Source organism: Neoarius graeffei, chromosome 26, assembly GCF_027579695.1.
Source record: "Neoarius graeffei isolate fNeoGra1 chromosome 26, fNeoGra1.pri, whole genome shotgun sequence".
Lineage (NCBI taxonomy): Eukaryota > Metazoa > Chordata > Actinopteri > Siluriformes > Ariidae > Neoarius > Neoarius graeffei.
This window is the reverse complement of record NC_083594.1, coordinates 35,157,079-35,177,928: the sequence shown is the minus strand read 5'-3', so window position 1 is coordinate 35,177,928 and position 20,850 is coordinate 35,157,079. Positions and strand designations below refer to the sequence as shown.

Genomic DNA, 20,850 nt, shown 5'->3' with positions numbered 1-20,850 from the left:
CAAACTTTCAAGCACCACTGTAAAACTCCTTGACTAGACTCCAAGTCATTAAAAGCTGTTTTGTGGCTATTGACAATGTGTATTGTTCGTTGAAATAAAGTCTATCTGGTATGGACAACATTTTTAATAAACAGTTAGTAATTAAATGATTAATTCATTACTCTGCTTTGATGGAAAGTAGAAGGAAGTAAAAAGCAGTAAAAATACTCCCTTGCTTTCCCAGAAACCCAGGCACTCGTGTATAGATTTTAATAGTCACTTGTTATACGTACGGGGGGGGGAACTAAACTGTTTTACTTGTTTGTGGAGTTTGGAATTTTTTTTTTTAATGCTGTGTTCTGTGCCCAGTATTTTGACAGTGCATACTGTTGTTTCTTGTACTCTTCTGGGGGCATGAAATGGCTAGTTATGAAGCATTCATCACCTGGCGAACTGGTTTGTCATCATGACTAGCCAGGTTGATCCTAGATCTCCTCTTTAGACTGTCCTTTCTTTCTTTCAGCTCAGCTATAGACCCCTTTCACATGATGTCACCGCGCCGCGAGATTTTGTTAGGGGCCATATTGGAAGACCAAGTACATGCGCACTCAATATAAAACAAAGTAAGAGCGAGAGTAAAGTGACACGATGGATGATAATTCGGGTTATGTGAGTACATTACCAGTTGCAGAAAGGGCACGGTATGTGGAGAAACTGGCTGTGATTGATGGGTTTGACCCATATGATAAGACTCGCGGCAAGGGAGAATGGAAACATAAGGAGGACCGGACACCAATTCTGCCATCTGTTTGCTACCCAGATATTGTAAACTATTTGTTGTTTACACCCAGTGCCTACACTCAGTGTTCGAACTATGCTGATATTTTCGGGGGGTCCCTTTTTTTCCCTTGGGTGTGTGTGTGCTTGCGCTTGTCTCAGAGCGCAGATCTCCAAACACATGAGAAGCCTATCTTACGCACATATCATGCGGACTCCACACCTCCACACACGCATCGCGTCTGAAGTCATAACTCATCAGGGGAAATCGTGTCCGCATTGGCATGTTCAAAAAACAACCTCGCATCAACAATGATACCACATGCAAGGAAATAAAAAACAGTCAGGCTACTCAACAACCAACCTGGCAGCAGCGAGCAAGCCCCAAACCATCCTACATTATTATTATTATTATTATTATTATTATTATTATTATAATTAAATTGTAGAAGTCTGGGAGGCTTGCTCCTCATACAGTTATCAACTTGGGGCCACTTTAGCATGTTTTAAATCTGAATTTCTTGCGTTTGCTTACCTCAAAGTGTCCGCAGATCATGCACAGACTTATCCATTATATCCACAGTTTTTTGCCAGGTTTCTTTCAAGTCTACTGTTGGGCCAATAAATCATAAATAAAACAGCTCAGATTTGTTTGTTTAAGTCGTTTGCCACTCCACTTTATACTCGTGGGTTCACATACCGCTGCCGTTATTATCCCCTTATCACGAGTTTGTTGGTCTTCCAAAATGGCGCAGGGTCTGTTTACTTCCGGTTTCGGGTGACGTCAGTGAAAGGGGTCTATAGGGTGTGTATTTGGGTCCATTGGGGTGGGGTTTGCGTGTAAACAGAACAGTTAGATGCCATCGCTTAATTCGGCAAAGTCTTAACATTTTAATAGCAATACCACTTTCACACTTCTGCGATTAGATCCTAAGAGTTGCTCTTGGAACTATTTTAACGCCATTTCCAAGAGTAATTCTCGGTAGATTTACGTATACAGTTCTGCAATACAGGAAAGACAATTTTATCAGACAGAAATGGACAGCGTGAGTTGTTTAGACATTCTGTCAGCACGTGTCCATTCTAGTGTTTGGGAAAACCAGAGCAAACCAGAAGCTCCGGTTTCACAGCCCAGATGACTCAGTCTTTTGCACCTTGAAACTGTCTGGCTATTACAGTTCTGACTAGCTGTAAATAGCTGAGTGCCAGCAGGGCAGCATTAGCCCATCCACTGGCACTACACACTCCGAATCGCCGTCACAGAAGTGTGTGTGGCAGGCCAGATGGAGGAGGAACAATGGCGCATTCTCCTGCAGATAACACAGGCTCAGAGGAAATGCTGCAGAGGCACGAGAAATTTCATTCATCCGACTTAATGTTTGGTCGCCATGTAAGATGACGATAGTGCTTTTCTCGGTTACACTCAGTGGCACGCACACAAGCTTTCTCCCTTTCTTGTTCAATCAGCTACATAAACACACATGCTCTCCCATTATAATTATACCAATGGGACTTTTTTCTTCCTCATTTCCTGTTCTTGCAAAAGCAGGCTGGATCTACTCGCAAACGCAATCTCGTTCAAGGATGTTAATGATTATCGCTTATGTAAAAACCTCTGGAGAAACCGTAATCAGGCCTGCCGTAGATCCTTCTGCTGATTCTTACTGTAACTTAATCACACCGTCCTCCGAGTGCTCTCTAGTCTAATTGGCTTGCTTCATGCTGATTTCAACATAGTGTTGGCTGTTTCTACAGTTTACAGCATGGTTATAGTGACATTTGAAATAAATCTGATGCCTTCAGCAAATTCCAGTGGATATCCCCCTACTTCGTCTTTTCTCGTTGGACACGTTGTGGGAATGCGGGGGGGGGGGATTGCCATCTGTGCAGCACGACAGTGTGCTCAGGGCTGCCTCCACAACAACCTGTCGGCACCGGCAACTTGCAGGACATTCGAAACCAGCAGGGCGTGGATTGCCAAATCAGCAAAGGGCTGTTGAATGTAGGTCAGAATTGGGAGTGGTGGATTCGGTAAAGTTGCTGCTTCATCATTGTGCTCCATTTCAAAGTGTAGCACCCAAAAAGCTGCATTTAACACTGCATTTTTTTTTTTTACTCAGGGTACACATTTCTTTTCCAAAAGGGTCATTTTTTGAAAGTTTAGTTTTCAGATTTTTAGTCAGTGCATTTTGTTTCCGCATATCTTAATATTACAGTGTGAAAATTTCACGAGGTATCCTCATCTGATTCAGAAGATATGGCCTGTTGATCAAGACCGCCGTTTCAGTGAATTGGTGGGGGCTGCGGAGACTACACCAGCGTATGTGCCTGTGTTTATATATGCAGTTGGCATGTTAAAAGATTTATTTCAGGTTGTAGAAGATCGTAACGATAGCTTTAACTTAAATAAAAAATGTGTAATGGGTGGCACGGTGGTGTAGTGGTTAGCGCTGTCGCCTCACAGCAAGAAAGTCCGGGTTCGAGCCCCGGGGCCGGCGAGGGCCTTTCTGTGCGGCATTTGCATGTTCTCCCCGTGTCCGCGTGGGTTTCCTCCGGGTGCTCCGGTTTCCCCCACAGTCCAAAGACATGCAGGTTAGGTTAACTGGTGACTCTAAATTGACCGTAGGTGTGAATGTGAGTGTGAATGGTTGTCTGTGTCTATGTGTCAGCCCTGTGATGACCTGGCGACTTGTCCAGGGTGTACCCCGCCTTTCGCCCGTAGTCAGCTGGGATAGGCTCCAGCTTGCCTGCGACCCTGTAGCACAGGATAAAGCGGCTAGAGATAATGAGATGAGATGAGACTTCAAAATTGCCATGTGGCAGCCAGCTGAGAGAGAGAGAGACGCACCATTATTGTTTACAAGTTTACGTAAACTCGGAGTTTATTTATTTTATTTATTAAACTGGTTTTTCTAACTACATTTGTTAAAAAGTGCCAGATGATGTTCCCAAGGTTCCATTTAGCAATCCAACATGACATAACCAAACTGAAAACACTATGTCGCTTGCTATGTAACATTAGACCATTAGCCAGGTCACTCCGTGATACAAGAGCGAGCAAGAGATTAGAAGCCAGTAAACAAATGTCACATGTACAACACACTGGAAATAATGACTTATAATAAACCTGTCATGGATCCAAAAATGCAAATCCTCCCAAGGATCCTTTTTCACTTCAAACACTGCCCAGTAAGACATTTATATAATTACTGTGTTAATTCTGAGACGCACAACAGAATACGAGTTATTCTGACAAATACCATGTACTAAATACTACATGCTCAGACGGGCTTTAACACACGACCAGGCTGGTGTCTGAGCCAGTCCGAGATGCTTCGTAAACATCTGGCTTAGGGTGCACACGCACTATACCATACCGGAGCGTGTTTGACCCCCCAAAGTCCGGTTTGTTTGGCTAGTGTGATTGTTGTGTGCCGTGCTCAGGTATGGTTCAGCTGGCCCACTTGGAAGAAGCGGGTTTGGGCACGGTTCAGTTCGAGTCGGATACGGTACGCGTCAGTGTGCTCACGACCTATGCCCAAGCACGGAACTCGAATGCTACGATGTGCACTTTTCAACGCATTTGGGTGAACAGGTCTGGGTCTCACTGTATCGAGGAACGCAAATTGTAACCAGCGAGTAAAGCTGTAAATTGTCGGCTGCTGCCTCTGTAAAAATCTTCTGATATGTTCAGCATCACCATGTTGCATAATTGATAAATCTGTACGGCATGTGAGGAAGCTGTGCGTCACTGCACACCCCAAACGACTCCAAATAAACCACAGTGGAAAAACAGTTTCCACTATGCTATGAACAGGATAAAAACAGGATAAAGCGGCTAGAGATAATGAGATGAGATGAAAAAATGTGTGTGGCATTGAGCACAGAATCAAATATCTTTTCTAACGAAGAAACGCCTAACGGAGAATTGGGGGCTACGGAGACGACATGGGCTACGGAGACTAAGTTTCTCAATTAAACCACTGCTCCGTGCAATTACTTCAAGTCTGTAATGACTAAAGGCATTTTTATACCTTTACTTCTCGTGGTAATTATAAAAACATTATGGGAAATTCTTTAACGCTGATTAAACCCTGAGTTTCGAGAGGGCTACGGAGACTACATTGCTTTTTCCATTATCCCAGTGAACATTTTCAATGAACGCTGAAAGGTGTCGGTGCCTTACAGTCAACAAAATTTTTTTTTTTCTGTGCGTTATTCCGACATGTATAGAGATTGAAACTACCAAAATGGATACCATTTAAAAGAATCAATGATTTGAATTTTTGGGTTCCTTTTTGAGAACACTGACCAAAAAATGTCATTTCGCATAACGACGGACACATTATTAAAGAACAGCGAAATTTTTGCCAGGTGATAAATGGCTCCTTTATATGCATATATTATATTAAGCAGAGGAGCTACATTATCATTTCATATCAATCTTGTAGCACAAAATGCACTAGAAATGTGGGATTGTGTCATCTCATCTCATTATCTGTAGCCGCTTTATCCTGTTCTACAGGGTCGCAGGCAAGCTGGAGCCTATCCCAGCTGACTACGGGCGAAAGGCGGGGTACACCCTGGACAAGTCGCCAGGTCATCACAGGGCTGACACATAGACACAGACAACCATTCACACTCACATTCACACCTACGGTCAATTTAGAGTCACCAGTTAACCTAACCTGCATGTCTTTGGACTGTGGGGGAAACCGGAGCACCCGGAGGAAACCCACGCGGACACGGGGAGAACATGCAAACTCCGCACAGAAAGGCCCTCGCTGGCTACGAGGCTCGAACCCGGACCTTCTTGCTGTGAGGCGACAGCGCTAACCACTACACCACCGTGCCGCCCCTTGTGGGATTGTGTATGATGTTATATAGTTCAATGTACAATGGAACAGTCTAACGTGCCAAAATGGACCAAAAAGGCATAAAAAATAAAAGAATCAACATGGAAACAAAATTTAAAAAGTGTTCTCTGTGGTGATCCAATGACACTAATGTACAACCCCGATTCCAAAAAAGTTGGGACAAAGTACAAATTGTAAATAAAAATGGAATGCAATAATTTACAAATCTCAAAAACTGATATTGTATTCACAATAGAACATAGACAACATATCAAATGTTGAAAGTGAGACGTTTTGAAATTTCATGCCAAATATTGGCTCATTTGAAATTTCATGCCAAATATTGGCTCATTTGAAATTTCATGACAGCAACACATCTCAAAAAAGTTGGGACAGGGGCAATAAGAGGCTGGAAAAGTTAAAGGTACAAAAAAGGAACAGCTGGAGGACCAAATTGCAACTCATTAGGTCAATTGGCAATCGGTCATTAACATGACTGGGTATAAAAAGAGCATCTTGGAGTGGCAGCGGCTCTCAGAAGTAAAGATGGGAAGAGGATCACCAATCCCCCTAATTCTGCCCTGACAAATAGTGGAGCAATATCAGAAAGGAGTTCGACAGTGTAAAATTGCAAAGAGTTTGAACATATCATCATCTACAGTGCATAATATCATCAAAAGATTCAGAGAATCTGGAAGAATCTCTGTGCGTAAGGGTCAAGGCCGGAAAACCATACTGGGTGCCCGTGATCTTCGGGCCCTTAGACGGCACTGCATCACATACAGGCATGCTTCTGTATTGGAAATCACAAAATGGGCTCAGGAATATTTCCAGAGAACGTTATCTGTGAACACAATTCACCGTGCCATCCGCCGTTGCCAGCTAAAACTCTATAGTTCAAAGAAGAAGCCGTATCTAAACATGATCCAGAAGCGCAGACGTCTTCTCTGGGCCAAGGCTCATTTAAAATGGACTGTGGCAAAGTGGAAAACTGTTCTGTGGTCAGACGAATCAAAATTTGAAGTTCTTTATGGAAATCAGGGACGCCATGTCATTCGGACTAAAGAGGAGAAGGACAACCCAAGTTATCAGCGCTCAGTTCAGAAGCCTGCATCTCTGATGGTATGGGGTTGCATTAGTGCGTGTGGCATGGGCAGCTTACACATCTGGAAAGACACCATCAATGCTGAAAGGTATATCCAGGTTCTAGAGCAACATATGCTCCCATCCAGACGACGTCTCTTTCAGGGAAGACCTTGCATTTTCCAACATGACAATGCCAAACCACATACTGCATCAATTACAGCATCATGCCTGCGTAGAAGAAGGGTCCGGGTACTGAACTGGCCAGCCTGCAGTCCAGATCTTTCACCCATAGAAAACATTTGGCGCATCATAAAACGGAAGATACGACAAAAAAGACCTAAGACAGTTGAGCAACTAGAATCTTACATTAGACAAGAATGGGTTAACATTCCTATCCCTAAACTTGAGCAACTTGTCTCCTCAGTCCCCAGACGTTTACAGACTGTTGTAAAGAGAAAAGGGGATGTCTCACAGTGGGAAACATGGCCTTGTCCCAACTTTTTTGAGATGTGTTGTTGTCATGAAATTTAAAGTCACCTAATTTTTCTCTTTAAATGATACATTTTCTCAGTTTAAACATTTGATATGTCATCTATGTTCTATTCTGAATAAAATATGGAATTTTGAAACTTCCACATCATTGCATTCCATTTTTATTTACAATTTGTATTTTGTCCCAACTTTTTTGGAATTGGGGTTGTAAACAAAAGTTTAATACAAGAAACTTGACACATTTTTTTTTTTTAAATACACCTGCATAACATCTTATTTCTCCAAATGTGTACCCTGAGTGAAAAAATGCCGACTGTAGCAGGGCTGTTACAAGCCTGACCACCAAGTGACAATTTCACTGCGCTTGCCCTAAAAAAAAAAAAATGTAGGTAGCATGCGGTAAATTAGATCATCGTCCTGCTTTTAATACCGACTGCTGTTAACGTCCTGTATCTGCGTAATAAAAATGCTTAATGACTGTAGAACAGTAGTTGGTGGGAACTGGGAATCAGCAGTGAGTTACCAGTATGGCGTTATGGGGCATCACACAACCAATACATATGTGAACCAGTTGGAATGTGTTTGGTTAAATGATTTTATATCAATTTAAAAAAAAATTTTTTAGCAGCAACAGCAAAATAACCTTTTTTTCTTCTGCTTGATAGATTGTTTTAAAAAAAAAAAAGAGAGACAGAGAACGAACACTGGTGCTTGGCATATCAGAAGCCTATTAAGGGCGCTACTCACACAAGGCATAGTTGCCTTGTATCATGCCCGAGTACGATTATGCCCCACCCACCCTCCACTCCCCCACTGGTCTGCGCTCACATTGTTCTGAGCCCGCTTGCGTCATCACAATGCCGTTTTTTGTGTTGAAGAAACCGTTCTCTCATGGCATAGTGGAAACTGTTTTTCCACTGTGGTTTATTTGGAGTCGTTTGGGGTGTGCAGTGACGCACAGCTTCCTCACATGCCGTACAGATTTATCAATTATGCAACATGGTGATGCTGAACATATCAGAAGATTTTTACAGAGGCAGCAGCCGACAATTTACAGCTTTACTCGCTGGTTACAATTTGCGTTCCTCGATACAGTGAGACCCAGACCTGTTCACCCAAATGCGTTGAAAAGTGCACATCGTAGCATTCGAGTTCCGTGCTTGGGCATAGGTCGTGAGCACACTGACGCGTACCGTATCCGACTCGAACTGAACCGTGCCCAAACCCGCTTCTTCCAAGTGGGCCAGCTGAACCATACCTGAGCACGGCACACAACAATCACACTAGCCAAACAAACCGGACTTTGGGGGGTCAAACACGCTCCGGTATCGTATAGTGCGTGTGCACCCTAAGCCAGATGTTTACGAAGCATCTCGGACTGGCTCAGACACCAGCCTGGTCGTGTGTTAAAGCCCGTCTGAGCATGTAGTATTTAGTACATGGTATTTGTCAGAATAACTCGTATTCTGTTGTGCGTCTCAGAATTAACACAGTAATTATATAAATGTCTTACTGGGCAGTGTTTGAAGTGAAAAAGGATCCTTGGGAGGATTTGCATTTTTGGATCCATGACAGGTTTATTATAAGTCATTATTTCCAGTGTGTTGTACATGTGACATTTGTTTACTGGCTTCTAATCTCTTGCTCGCTCTTGTATCACGGAGTGACCTGGCTAATGGTCTAATGTTACATAGCAAGCGACATAGTGTTTTCAGTTTGGTTATGTCATGTTGGATTGCTAAATGGAACCTTGGGAACATCATCTGGCACTTTTTAACAAATGTAGCTAGAAAAACCAGTTTAATAAATAAATAAGCTCAGAGTTTACGTAAACTTGTAAACAATAATGGTGCGTCTCTCTCTCTCTCTCTCTCTCTCTCTCTCTCTCTCAGCTGGCTGCCACATGGCAATTTTGAAGTCTCATCTCATTATCTGTAGCCGCTTTATCCTGTTCTACAGGGTCGCAGGCAAGCTGGAGCCTATCCCAGCTGACTACGGGCGAAAGGCGGGGTACACCCTGGACAAGTCGCCAGGTCATCACAGGGCTGACACATGTACCCCTTTTCCAACAAATCAGTTCCAGGGCTGGTTCGGGGCCAGTGCTGGTGCTGGTTCACAACTCGTTCAACTTGCGAGCCAGCTGAGAACCAGTTTGCTTTTCCATAGCTTGCGGTGCTAAAGGAAGCCACGTCATTACGCCGCTGTATACGTCATTACGTCGCTGTATACGTCAGTTACGTCGCTACGTTTGCTTAAACCTTTGCGCGAATATCGAAGCGAAAACAACGCGGAAGAAGCAGCAGCAACAATAATAATAATAATGGATGACTTCGCGTTTGTACAGCTGCTGCTTCTCGCCGCTTAAAAATGGCGATCTTTCGCGGTCTTGTTATTGTTGTTGGTCTTAACAACTCCGCCCCCCCGCTGACATAAGCGGTTCTTTCCTCTGGCCCAGCAGAGAGTTGGTGCTAGCCTGGAACCGGTTTTTTCTGGCCCCAGAGCCAGTTCTTTGCCAGTGGAAACAGAAAACCCGGTTCCAAACTAAGCACTGGCCCCGAACCAGCCCTGGAACTGCTTTGGTGGAAAAGGGGCAATAGACACAGGCAACCATTCACACTTACATTCGCACCTACAGTTAATTTAGAGTCACCAGTTAACCTAACCTGCATGTCTTTGGACTGTGGGGGAAACCGGAGCACCTGGAGGAAACCCACGCGGACACGGGGAGAACATGCAAACTCCACACAGAAAGGCCCTCGCCGGCCCCGGGGCTTGAACCCGGACCTTCTTGCTGTGAGGCGACAGCACTAACCACTACACCACCGTGCCGCCGCAATTTTGAAGTGTTCACAAAATAAATACTGTACGAGTACAGCATTTGTCATATATATAAAATGTCATATCTGCACATTTCAGTCTAGTGGACAGGGAGGACTGTTGGACTTTTTTTTCCTGCTAAACAGTGGAGATAGCAGTTTATGTATATGAGTCATGGTTAGTAGAAGTCATCGGCTCTCGTGCACGCACACGCGCAGAGGGAGAGAGAGAGATAGAAAAACACGCCCCTGGAAAGCACTGTTTAGCCCCTGGCTCTACTCTCGCTTCTGTTGGCACATATGACTCATAGTTCTGTAATAGCCCCCCACACACACTTCAGACCGTCAACACTGTCACATGTGCTCAGTCCCTTTTAATAGAGTTCGCAGTGGCCAGCAGTGATCAGGTTTATTTGTTTTTCTCTCTGTTAGCAGGGAATTCAATAAGCTATTGCTCCTGGTATGGATAAATCACTCGCTTAAAATTCTGAAAGGCTTTCCAGCTAGCCCAAGGCGATTGTGTGCAACTCTGATTGCGCAATCATGTACCAGTTGTGCGCGCGCACAGCTTCTTATTGATTTTTTTTTTTTTTCCCCATGCGCCCTTTATCCTACCAGCTTCTTTCGTCTTACTGCCTCAATACTGAGCAAGGATTCTGGCCTAGCCAAGTCCCCTTTGAAATGAGGGAGGCTTTTTGTTTTAATCCGTGACCTTTAGCGCTTCAGCTCTGCCATCAACAGAACGAAGTAGATGGTTGACGTTACCTTTTGCAAGGAGGCAAGACGAGTTTGCGTCCAGCCTAAAACACCGTCTAGCCTGTGGCTTCCTGAATCAGGCCCGATTTGTTTCGAAAGTGACGATACTGTTTTAATCTTGTGGGCTTTATAGAAGCCCGCTAATTGCCGCTGTAAAATGCCTAACGGATTGACTCCTGTCCCGCATTACGTGAACGTGCACATACTCGTCGTGTGTATTTATCTCTTGCTGCTCTCTGCTGATCTGCTGCAGCATTGATTTTCAGTCTAATGGTTTCATGTTCCCTAAACAAGCCTTGCGCACTCGTTATGGAGCTGAAAACGGGGAGGATCCAGGCCTCAGTATGAAGCCAGTCCTCCAGACTTTCTCAGGGTTTTATCTCTCAGTCGGTGTGGTTTTTATGTTGCGGTGTCATCACTGTCTGGGAGGCTATAAAAACTCTGAGAACATGCGTACATCTCAGTTAAGCTCACTTTCTTTCAACACACGTAGCACTGCATGACTCTGTGCGCTTCTGGACAAGTAACGACGCATAATTGCACTATGTCATGTCAGCCTGAAGTGGATGGGTTCCCTTTTGCATCTGGTTCCTCTTAAGTTTTCTTCATGTCAGTTCAGAGAGGTTTTCGTGCCACCATTGCTCCTGGCTTGCTCATTAGTGAGACTTTTTTTTTTAATCTCGATGTGCATCTCTGTAAAGCTGCTTTGTGACAATGTCCACAGTTAAAAGCGCTGTATAAATAAATTGAACATGACCACACAGATGACTAAAGCCTCAGTCACAACCGAACGTACAATTTTTTTGGCCGTGCGATTTTTGGCGTTTCCCAAATCACTGCTTTTGTTTTTTGTTTTTGTTTTTGTGGAGAACGTAGTCGTGGTGACCATGAAGGAGTAAGATCACCGCGCACCCAACGTACAACCTGGAAGTCGAACGTGCGTACCACGCACGAAATCTGAGGCTGCTCGGACGTACGGCTGTCGCTTCATTCGTACAGCCAACGCACGTAGTTGTAAGACCAATGTCCTTCAAATGTGCACTTACCGTACTGACCGTGCGTTCCATGCAGGCTTCGTATGAAGGTTGCAAGAACTGCGCACGATCTGTACGTTGTGCGTACCAACGACGTTGGATTTTTACTAAGAAAATGCCAAAACAGCACCATAATTAGTATTTAGCAGGTCAATACTCACCAGTTGTGTGTAGTTGAGTAGCAATGCCCTGTGTCAATTTCCGTTTGTGGATGGCGTTGCTGTACAGGTCCAAAGTCTTGTCGTAGAAACAAGGGTTGGCATGGAAAAAATTTACCAACCTCTCCTCGTCTGCTACGCCGAAAGAGTACGACAAACTCCTGGCCTGCTGGCCACTGTCGTGGTCTTCATCCTCCTCCTCACTGCTCCTTGTCTTCTCTCTCTCTCCTCCCTCTCTGTCACCCCCTCTCTCTCCTCCGTCTCCGACACCTTTTCTATCCTCCTCTTCCCTTTTGTCTTCGGCATATTGCCACAATGCAATGCAATGAAATGAAATTGGATTTTCTCTCAATTAAAGCCTACGTGTACAAATGGCCGTAGGCACCCCTGCAGCTTTATATACCCGAGTTTTCGTGCGATTGACGCCCTCTCGCCGTACGGCCAATGCACGGCCAACTCAAGGCCAATTTATGCTGACAACCCAGTCCTCGCAGACGGCGTCGCAGATGGTGTCTGCGTAGCCCCCCACCTTCGCCGACGCTCTGCGCGCACCTCCCAAAAATTGTGACCACTGCAGAAGCCTCACAGACAGCATCGCAGACAAGAGGGCTCTGATTGGTCCACTCTACATCCGCTGTACACGCACTTCCGCTTCCCTACTTTCCTGGTTTGGTTTGGTTTCACGACCGCCATTTTTAAAAACACGAGCGAAGATGGAGCAGCACGAAGAGCGGTTGATCGAGGAAGTGAGGAAATACGGACATCTATACGACTCCAGTTCTAGTCATTATAAGTAACCGGAGGATAAACACTCCACTAACCACACCCACCAACTACTCCTAGCGATTTCGCGACTTCAGCGCCCCCTTGCGTTGTGGCGGTGAATAACATCGCGCACGCCTGTTACTCCCCGCTCAACGATAAATTACAACTGTCTGCGAAAAGCTATCTGCGAAAGCCTTGTCGCAAGAGCATGCAGAGGCCTTTACTCGACACGCATGGATAACGTACGAAATATCTGAATGTGCGTTGGCCGCACTAATTACGTATGTGGGGCGCACGACACACATACGGAGTCCGCAAGTGCGACGTATGAAAAAAATTGACATTTTGCCCAAACCTGACACCAGCAAATCGTACGAAAGACGCACGTCGGCCGTACGGAAGACACACGAGGCCGTAAGTTTGTCTTGCAACCTGAAAAAACCGTAAGCGCCCGTAGAGTTTGTTTGACATGACAAAGAACCTCTGCGGCCGGTCTACGGCTTGAAAATCAGCACGTCACACGCACGCCCTCCGTGCGTTTCTTGCACGTAGACCGGCCGTAGGAGCACGTATGGCCGGTTGTGACCAAAGGCTTAATGGAGCTACTGAGGAAAGACGGGCGTGTGTCCTCCCTAATGACATTTTATGTATGGATTCTTCATGGAGATTCTACTTGTATTCCGCCTGTCGGGATCACCTCTTCACCACTGAGCAATGGTTTTACTGGTGGTCACCCACCACTGGACCGTTTGCTTGTGTTTGGCTCATTATGCTATGGGAGAATTGAATTGATGTAACTTCAATAATGTTGGTTTGGTGTGTCCTAGGTAAGGGAAAAGAAGGTAATTTCACTGTTTCCATGTGTCAGCGAGAGGAAAGAATGTGGGCGGGCCACCAAGGGTCACCTCTGTTGTTGAAGTTGCTCAGCTGACACCCTCTTTTTGGCTGGATTTGTTGAGGAAATATTTGCAGTGCAGGGTGATCATAGAGATAGATAGGAGATTTCGCCTTCAGTACTGACCTAGAGCTCTTTCTAGGCTCTAAATCGTTCCATTCTCCCACAAGTGCTTGTGCGTTTAAGGCAGAAATTCGCCAGAGGATTTATTGAGAGATTGAGACATGTGCACAATAGTTAGTAGACACGCATGGAAAGTTAAGCGGCCGCTTAACTTGATTTTCTGGATCGCTTATTCAGTTCACATACTTGAGGTTGCCAGGTTTTTCTTGATTAAAGGTCTCGGGGCATGAGTATTTTTGTGTCGAAGCCACTCCTTTTAAAACAGCCACTTTCCTTTAAGCCATAAGAATCCGATAAAATACTGATAAAGCGGTTTATTTTCTGAGCGGAATATGAGGTTAATTGCGGTACAAGTAGAATAAGAATGAAGGAAAGTCAAGTTTAGGCTAATAAGATAATATCTAAATAACAAGTACGTAAGGCTCAAATAAACGTTTAATAGCAACCAAATATGTTGAGGTTGATTTTCATGAATAGTTGTAGTAATGATAATGCTAACTTGCTACTTTAATTTGTCTTACTTTTGCAATTTTGGGACCCATGTTAATTGGCTGCTAATAAAATAGGACTTGGATACCAGAGTAATGTCTAACAGACGCTACTAGTAAGAGAGAAACAGGGCAAACGAATAAACCCACCCCTACCGTATTATGATCTAGACCTGTGCACTAGTGTAATCTCCAGCAGGCATGCGCTATTCGGTACCGATGATGCCAGAAGCTTCGGGTGTATTCAGACCAGGATAGTTCGATAGTTCACTTGCTTTGGTCCGAACCAAATGTTTTTTTGGTTTTTTTTTTCATTTTGGTGCGGTTCGCTTTCACACTGTACATTTTAGTAAGCGGACCAAAATCTGTCAACAAAGCCACGCGCCCTGAGGTCGTTAAGCTATTGGTCAGAGGCGACACGCGCACAAAGCGTTAAGTTCAAAAGTAGTCATGGAGGCTTTCCGTGCTGTTATTAGGATGCAGTGCTGCAGCACAGCAACCTATGGGCTCCCCTAGGGGAGCCCATAGGTTGCAGTGCAAAGCACTGCAACTATTGTTCTTCTACGTATTTCTTCTTCTTCTTCTTCTTCTTCCTCCTACGCAAATTTTGATTTCGAATAACTCAATAACCGTACGTCGCACACAGACAAACAATATATCAAAACATGCGGCTCGATCGGACTCGCTATGCTATTACTTTTCTCTACAGAATACGATTTTTTCGCGACATAGTCGCGAAAAAATCGTTGAAAAAAACCCCATTCATTTCTATGGAATTAATTGAAAAAAAAGCTCTTTTTCAATGTTTTTCAAACGTCCGCTGCTCTGGCATGCTTTCACCTAGAGACGTGATTCAAACTCTAAAACGTAGGAAAACTTCTCCTCTGTGGATCTGGCATTCAACTTTTCTGCTAGGTTCTACACTTTCGAATCAGTCCCGGCTCAAACGCCATGTGGGTTCCGGGAGAAAATCCGGCTTTTGAATGGGTGTCTATTGCGTTACACACCAGTGAAGCTCGTTAAGTCAGAGTGGAGAGAGCTTGAAAAAAAAGGTCAAACTTTCTCGCTTAAACTGTGTTTTCAGCCACAAATTTCACTCTACAGACATGATTTTCTCAAAAGTAGTAGTAAAACTTGTCCTGATTCACACCAATGTGTCTACCTAAACGATAGGATTTACGGTTTTTGAATGAGAAGCCTCAAACTGAGAAGAGGGCAGCCGACAGGCCTCACCTTAGCCGCCCACTTTATTAGGAACACTTCTGTTCGTACATACAAACTACAAACACTCTTCTTAGAGTTTATTTTATTTTTAAAAGGGACAGTGCACAAATTAAACATTATCCTTGTGGTAAGGACAGATGTCTGTCCCAGGTTATAGCAGTACATGCTAATTTCCGCCTGTAGTCACTTTGTTTATACTCTTGAATAGCTCTTCTTCATGACGGCTGCTGTCTCAAGCACACACACAATCATTGCATTGAAACATCATTGCAGGTCACACATTCACGGCCAGCAAACATGCGTGACCGAATTGCTTCGCGCACTGCATCCTCTCACAATTTCCCCCGGGGAATTGTCCGGTCTAGTTCTTTTTAATGTCATCAAAGCTATGTGTTTTTTCCAGTTTTTACTGTTTTCACAACTGTGCGATTACTATGCTGTTGTACAAGTAATTTATCAACGACGACGACAAAGGGCAAGGCGGCTACGGAGGATAGCACTGATGAGCGCACATCATGTTGTGACAGTTCTGGCTCTTCACGCAATAGATGAATTTCTTTTTTGCGTCGCTAGTACCGCCACTTTTTGAAAGAATGTCCCTGATTTTAATGTAGGTTTGACGGAGTTTCTTCACTTTTAGCCGACATTGTTCTGGGGAGCGCGTGAACCCCTTCTCCTTCATTTTCTCACTGAATACAGCAAACACGTCGGCATTTTTGTGTGTTCTCTCCAAAAGCTCGGATATGTGGACATCTGCCCATATATCCACAAGGGTACGCGTTTCTTCCTCGGCCCACGTTTGCCCCCTACTCATTTTTTGTACTCGTCTACCACTGGTGACTGAACAACCCTTGACAACCGAAACAGTGTTTGCACTTTGCGGTGGAGTGTCAAGACTCTGTTTCCCATAATGCTCAACAAACGACGGAAGCTCCCGAGGTACAAAAAAGCAAAACTGTCGGATTAGGTCCGGTCTGCTTTCACACCTCCAAAAGATCCGCACCAGGGTTCCTTTGGTCCGGACCGAGTCCGACCTTGCAGCTCGGTCTCGGTCCGCTTGTTTGGTCCGGACCAGAGTTCGGTGGTTTGTATTCAGACCAACCCAAAAGGTCCGGACCAAGGGAAATTTGGTTCGTTTGGTCCGGACCAAACAACGTAGGTGTGAATACGCCATAAATAAAAGGGTAAAAATGCTGCAAAAAATAAGCATGAATGATTTTTCGTATGGTTTACATGTTTCATAATGTCCTATATTCATGGATGCAAACGGCGCACCTTTTGGCGGATGCCGCCTTTTTCATGGCTGTCTGGGGGACTTGTGTGAATCGCGCAGATCCGATGAGGGTTTTTTTTGGGGGGGTGGGGGGGGGGGGTGTTGGAGTGTCTGATTATAATTTCATCAAAGTAAATTCTGTATTAAAATTACTAAATAAGCAAATGCCGTTACAGTCCATGAAACATAGGAAGTATAAGTATGAGAAGAAAACAGTAAATCAGAAAGCTGCGCACGTAAAACCAATTGGCTGCGTGCCATTATCTGCTGCTGGCTGCACTTCACTGCAGGCGCAAGGATTTCCATCAGTCCAACGCAAGTTACGTAATTGGCTTTACGTGTGCAGCTTTCTGATTTACTGTTTTCTTCTCATACTTCTACTTCCTATGTTTCATGGACTGTAACGGCATTTGCTTATTTAGTAATTTTAATACAGAATTTACTTTGATGAAATTATAATCAGACACTCCAACGCCCCCCCCCCCCCCCCCCAAAAAAAAAAAAAAAAACCTCATCGGATCTGCGCGATTCACACAAGTCCCCCAGACAGCCGTGAAAAAGGCGGCATCCGCCAAAAGGCGCGCCGTTTGCATCCATGCATATTTAAACTTGCCCTCAAATGGAATTCTGGATGGATTTTGTATGTATTTTATATCGTATGAAATATTGTGACGATGACCAATTGTCAAACTTGGTCCAGCTCCCAGCTGAAGTGGGCATCGTAGAAGGAAACGCTTTTTTCAGATTAGTGGATATCTTCGTATGCAGGTGCGCATCTGTCTCAGCCGCATTCAGATCCATAGATGATGCCGAAAACGTACACGCTATCCGACTCCTCGCTACATGTGCTTAACCCAACTTTGAATACTATGAGGAAGTACAATGCTTATTTTCTTCACCCAGGATCGAAACGCCTGAATGGAAAATGGGTCAGTTCAGTGCAATCCCAAGAGGAGTTGTTGTTAAGGCTATTTAATCCTGAAACAGACGTTTTCTTCAGATCAGCAGCTTGTTTAATATTCTCTCCTCTCTCTCTCCAGTTCCTGCATAGAGCTCAGATGCAGACACCTCGGCCTACTCTTCCCACCAACACTCCCTCGCTCCGGCCTGGTTCTCAGACCCCCACAGCCGCTGCTGTGTATCCCCCTAATCAAACCATCATGATGACCATGGCTCCCATGCCTTTTCCCTCTGCGCAAACAGCTCAGTACTACATCCCCCAGGTACCCAAGCCCTGTCCCCTCTGAGCTCTGCCTGCCTGGATAATACTGCTATAGAACTGTCTTTTAATCATTATGGGCTTGCTTGCTTATTTACTTAAGTCTTTGACAAGAACTTTTGTGCAGTTTATTTGAATCCCAGATTCGGCAAACTTTTTAATTTAAATGGAATCTGAAAGACGGCTGGGTTACTTTACACAGTCAATCTACAACCTCACAATTATTATTATTTTTAAGTATTCCATTCATTATTGTGTTTACAAATAAAATGTAAAAGTAATGCATAAAAATAACAAAACTTAATCGATGTGCGAGACATTTTGGGGAGGTTTCGTCTTCACTCCGACGTCTTCACAGAATAAGGTCACGTTTACAGTTCAGCGTAGGAACAGCAACAGTAAGGACAATTGAACTTCTCCACTTATTTCTGCAGTGGAGGGCAGGCTCTGGCACCAGATGGTGCATAATTCCGTTAAAATAGCTTTTACTAGAACAAGTGAGTGCAGGAGATTTCATCCAAGTATTATATAACTGCTGCTCTTGTCCAGTAGATCTATTATCATCATCTTGACTTCATGCAGACCATTTGTAATTGAAACAGAGTAGCTGAATAGACTCGGCCTAACTGGTGTTCTCCCTCAGTATCGACACGGTTCACCCTACGTTGGACCTCCGCAGCAGTTCTCTGTCCCACCCCCTGCCTCTGGTACCTTCTATCCAGGCCCTGGCCCAGGAGAATACCCTGCACCCTACGGTTAGTGCAAAAGTCGAGTATGCACACCAATACATTCCTCAGTCTTAGTCTACGTCTCCCATCCAGCTGGTTTTAGTCACGTGCCGTTGTTTTTCTACTCCTCAGATGATGAAACTACTGCCTGATCTCAAACATTCCAGAATGATATCCTCAGTAGTTGTTTTGATCAGTGACTCGTGAAATAATGATGTGGCTAATTTTTTTTTTTTTTCTGTCTTCTCATGTCTCTCTTTTAGCAACAGCTGCTACGGGTCCAGCATATTTTCCAGGCCAGACAGTGTATCCCTCCTCAGCCCCGATTATAGTGCCTACAGCGCCACAGCAGCCTCCACCAGCTAAGCGTGAGAAGAAGCCAGTGAGTGTTCCACAACTCACGCGCTATCGTGCACGGCCAGCTAGGGTTTAAAATGGTCGTCTGATCACCGTTTCATTTTGGAGATGCGTAAATAATTGATACCACGGTGCTGCCGAATTTTCAAACCTACTTGATCAGAAGGTGTTAATTTTCTATCGCAGCAGCTCTGACAGTAAATCCAGCTCTAATTCAAATCACAGCTTTATATTAATACGTTCACTCATGTTATTGAACAGGGCCATGAATTTTAGACACTTCACATGATCTATGATCTCATCTCATTATCTGTAGCCGCTTTATCCTGTTCTACAGGGTTGCAGGCAAGCTGGAGCCTATCCCAGCTGACTACGGGCGAAAGGCGGGGTACACCCTGGACAAGTCGCCAGGTCATCACAGGGCTGACACATGGACACAGACAACCATTCACACTCACATTCACACCTACGGTCAATTTAGAGTCACCAGTTAGCCTAACCTGCATGTCTTTGGACTGTGGGGGAAACCGGAGCACCCGGAGGAAACCCACGCGGACACGGGGAGAACATGCAAACTCCGCACAGAAAGGCCCTCGCCGGCCACGGGGCTCGAACCCGGACCTTCTTGCTGTGAGGCGACAGCGCTAACCACTACACCACCGTGCCGCCCTTGATCTATGAACTAATAATAATAATAGTGACGATGATGAGCTGTGGTTCGTTTTTGTTTTTTGTAAAAATAATGTTATATAATCACTGAATCAGTTTTCTTGAAGTGAATGGGCATCTAACGTTTTAGCGCTTTCTCTTTCTGTCCTCTCAGATCCGGATCCGGGACCCCAACCAGGGTGGGAAGGACATTACAGAGGAGATCATGGCTGGCAGTGGGAATACCACGCCCCCTGTGGTTCGTCCTTCCTCCACCCCCACCCCTCCTCAGGTAGGAAGAACACCTATCCAGGCTTTCTCACTGCTACTGACCTTAAAGTCTTTTTTTTTTTTTTTTTTTTTTTACCAGCTTTAAGCAGATTTTCAGCAGCTTAGGAAAGGAAACCGTGTTTTCAGAAACCACAGCTATGACGTCTTCTCTTTATTGATTTCTTTATAGCATCTGCACTTCATTTATTGTTATTACACTGGTACACTATAATAATAAATGGCTTAATCACTCGCCCCACATGTGTAAACAACAAGCACAGGTGGCACGGTGGAGACCCAATACTGAAATGCAGAGTAAGGGCAGACAGCGCAGTATCGACTGTATAAACAGTAAGCAGTAAATGCAATATAGGCATTCCATGTAGAATTAAGTCAGAAATAAAACCCAAGACTGTACCATTAGATGAAAATAATGCACGCCAAGAGGAGAGTGGGGAGTAATGATGCACCATGACGCACAAGCTGAGTGCCCTACCCCCGACCCTGAAGATGATTTTCGTTTAACAGTACACTCTGGAGTTATTGCGCTTGTTATCACAGTAATTTGCCAACGATTACAAAGTTTAGTTTATTATTGTACAAAACCTCTTACTTGGATTTAATATTGTGGAATGTCTAAGACTACGTTCAGACTGCACCCTGAAACGACCCATATCCGATATTTTTTTTGCCCATATGCGACCTGTATCCGATTTGTTATTGACAATCTGAACGACACAGATCCGATTTTTTTCACATGCGACCCAGGCCGCTTGGATATGTGGTCCTAAATCCGATGCATATCCGTTATTTTCACATGCGACTGCAGTCTGACCGGACAGGTCGCATTCATGCGACCTACACGTCATCAACAAGAGACAAACATCACTATTCTGCATTGGCTAA

The 20,850-nt window shown here is 44.5% G+C and overlaps 1 protein-coding gene across 5 annotated transcripts in view; it reads left to right on the top strand.

The window, feature by feature from the left end:
- eif4g3a (eukaryotic translation initiation factor 4 gamma, 3a) overlaps positions 1–20,850 on the top strand; it is a 185,988-nt gene that overhangs the window by 75,924 nt on the left and 89,214 nt on the right. For all 5 annotated transcript variants that reach the window (XM_060910167.1, XM_060910166.1, XM_060910164.1 and 2 more), the window contains 4 exons: positions 17,763–17,945; positions 18,585–18,696; positions 18,933–19,051; positions 19,850–19,966. In XM_060910167.1, the coding sequence (XP_060766150.1) occupies positions 17,763–17,945; positions 18,585–18,696; positions 18,933–19,051; positions 19,850–19,966 (531 nt within the window). The remainder of the gene's footprint in view (positions 1–17,762; positions 17,946–18,584; positions 18,697–18,932; positions 19,052–19,849; positions 19,967–20,850) is intronic.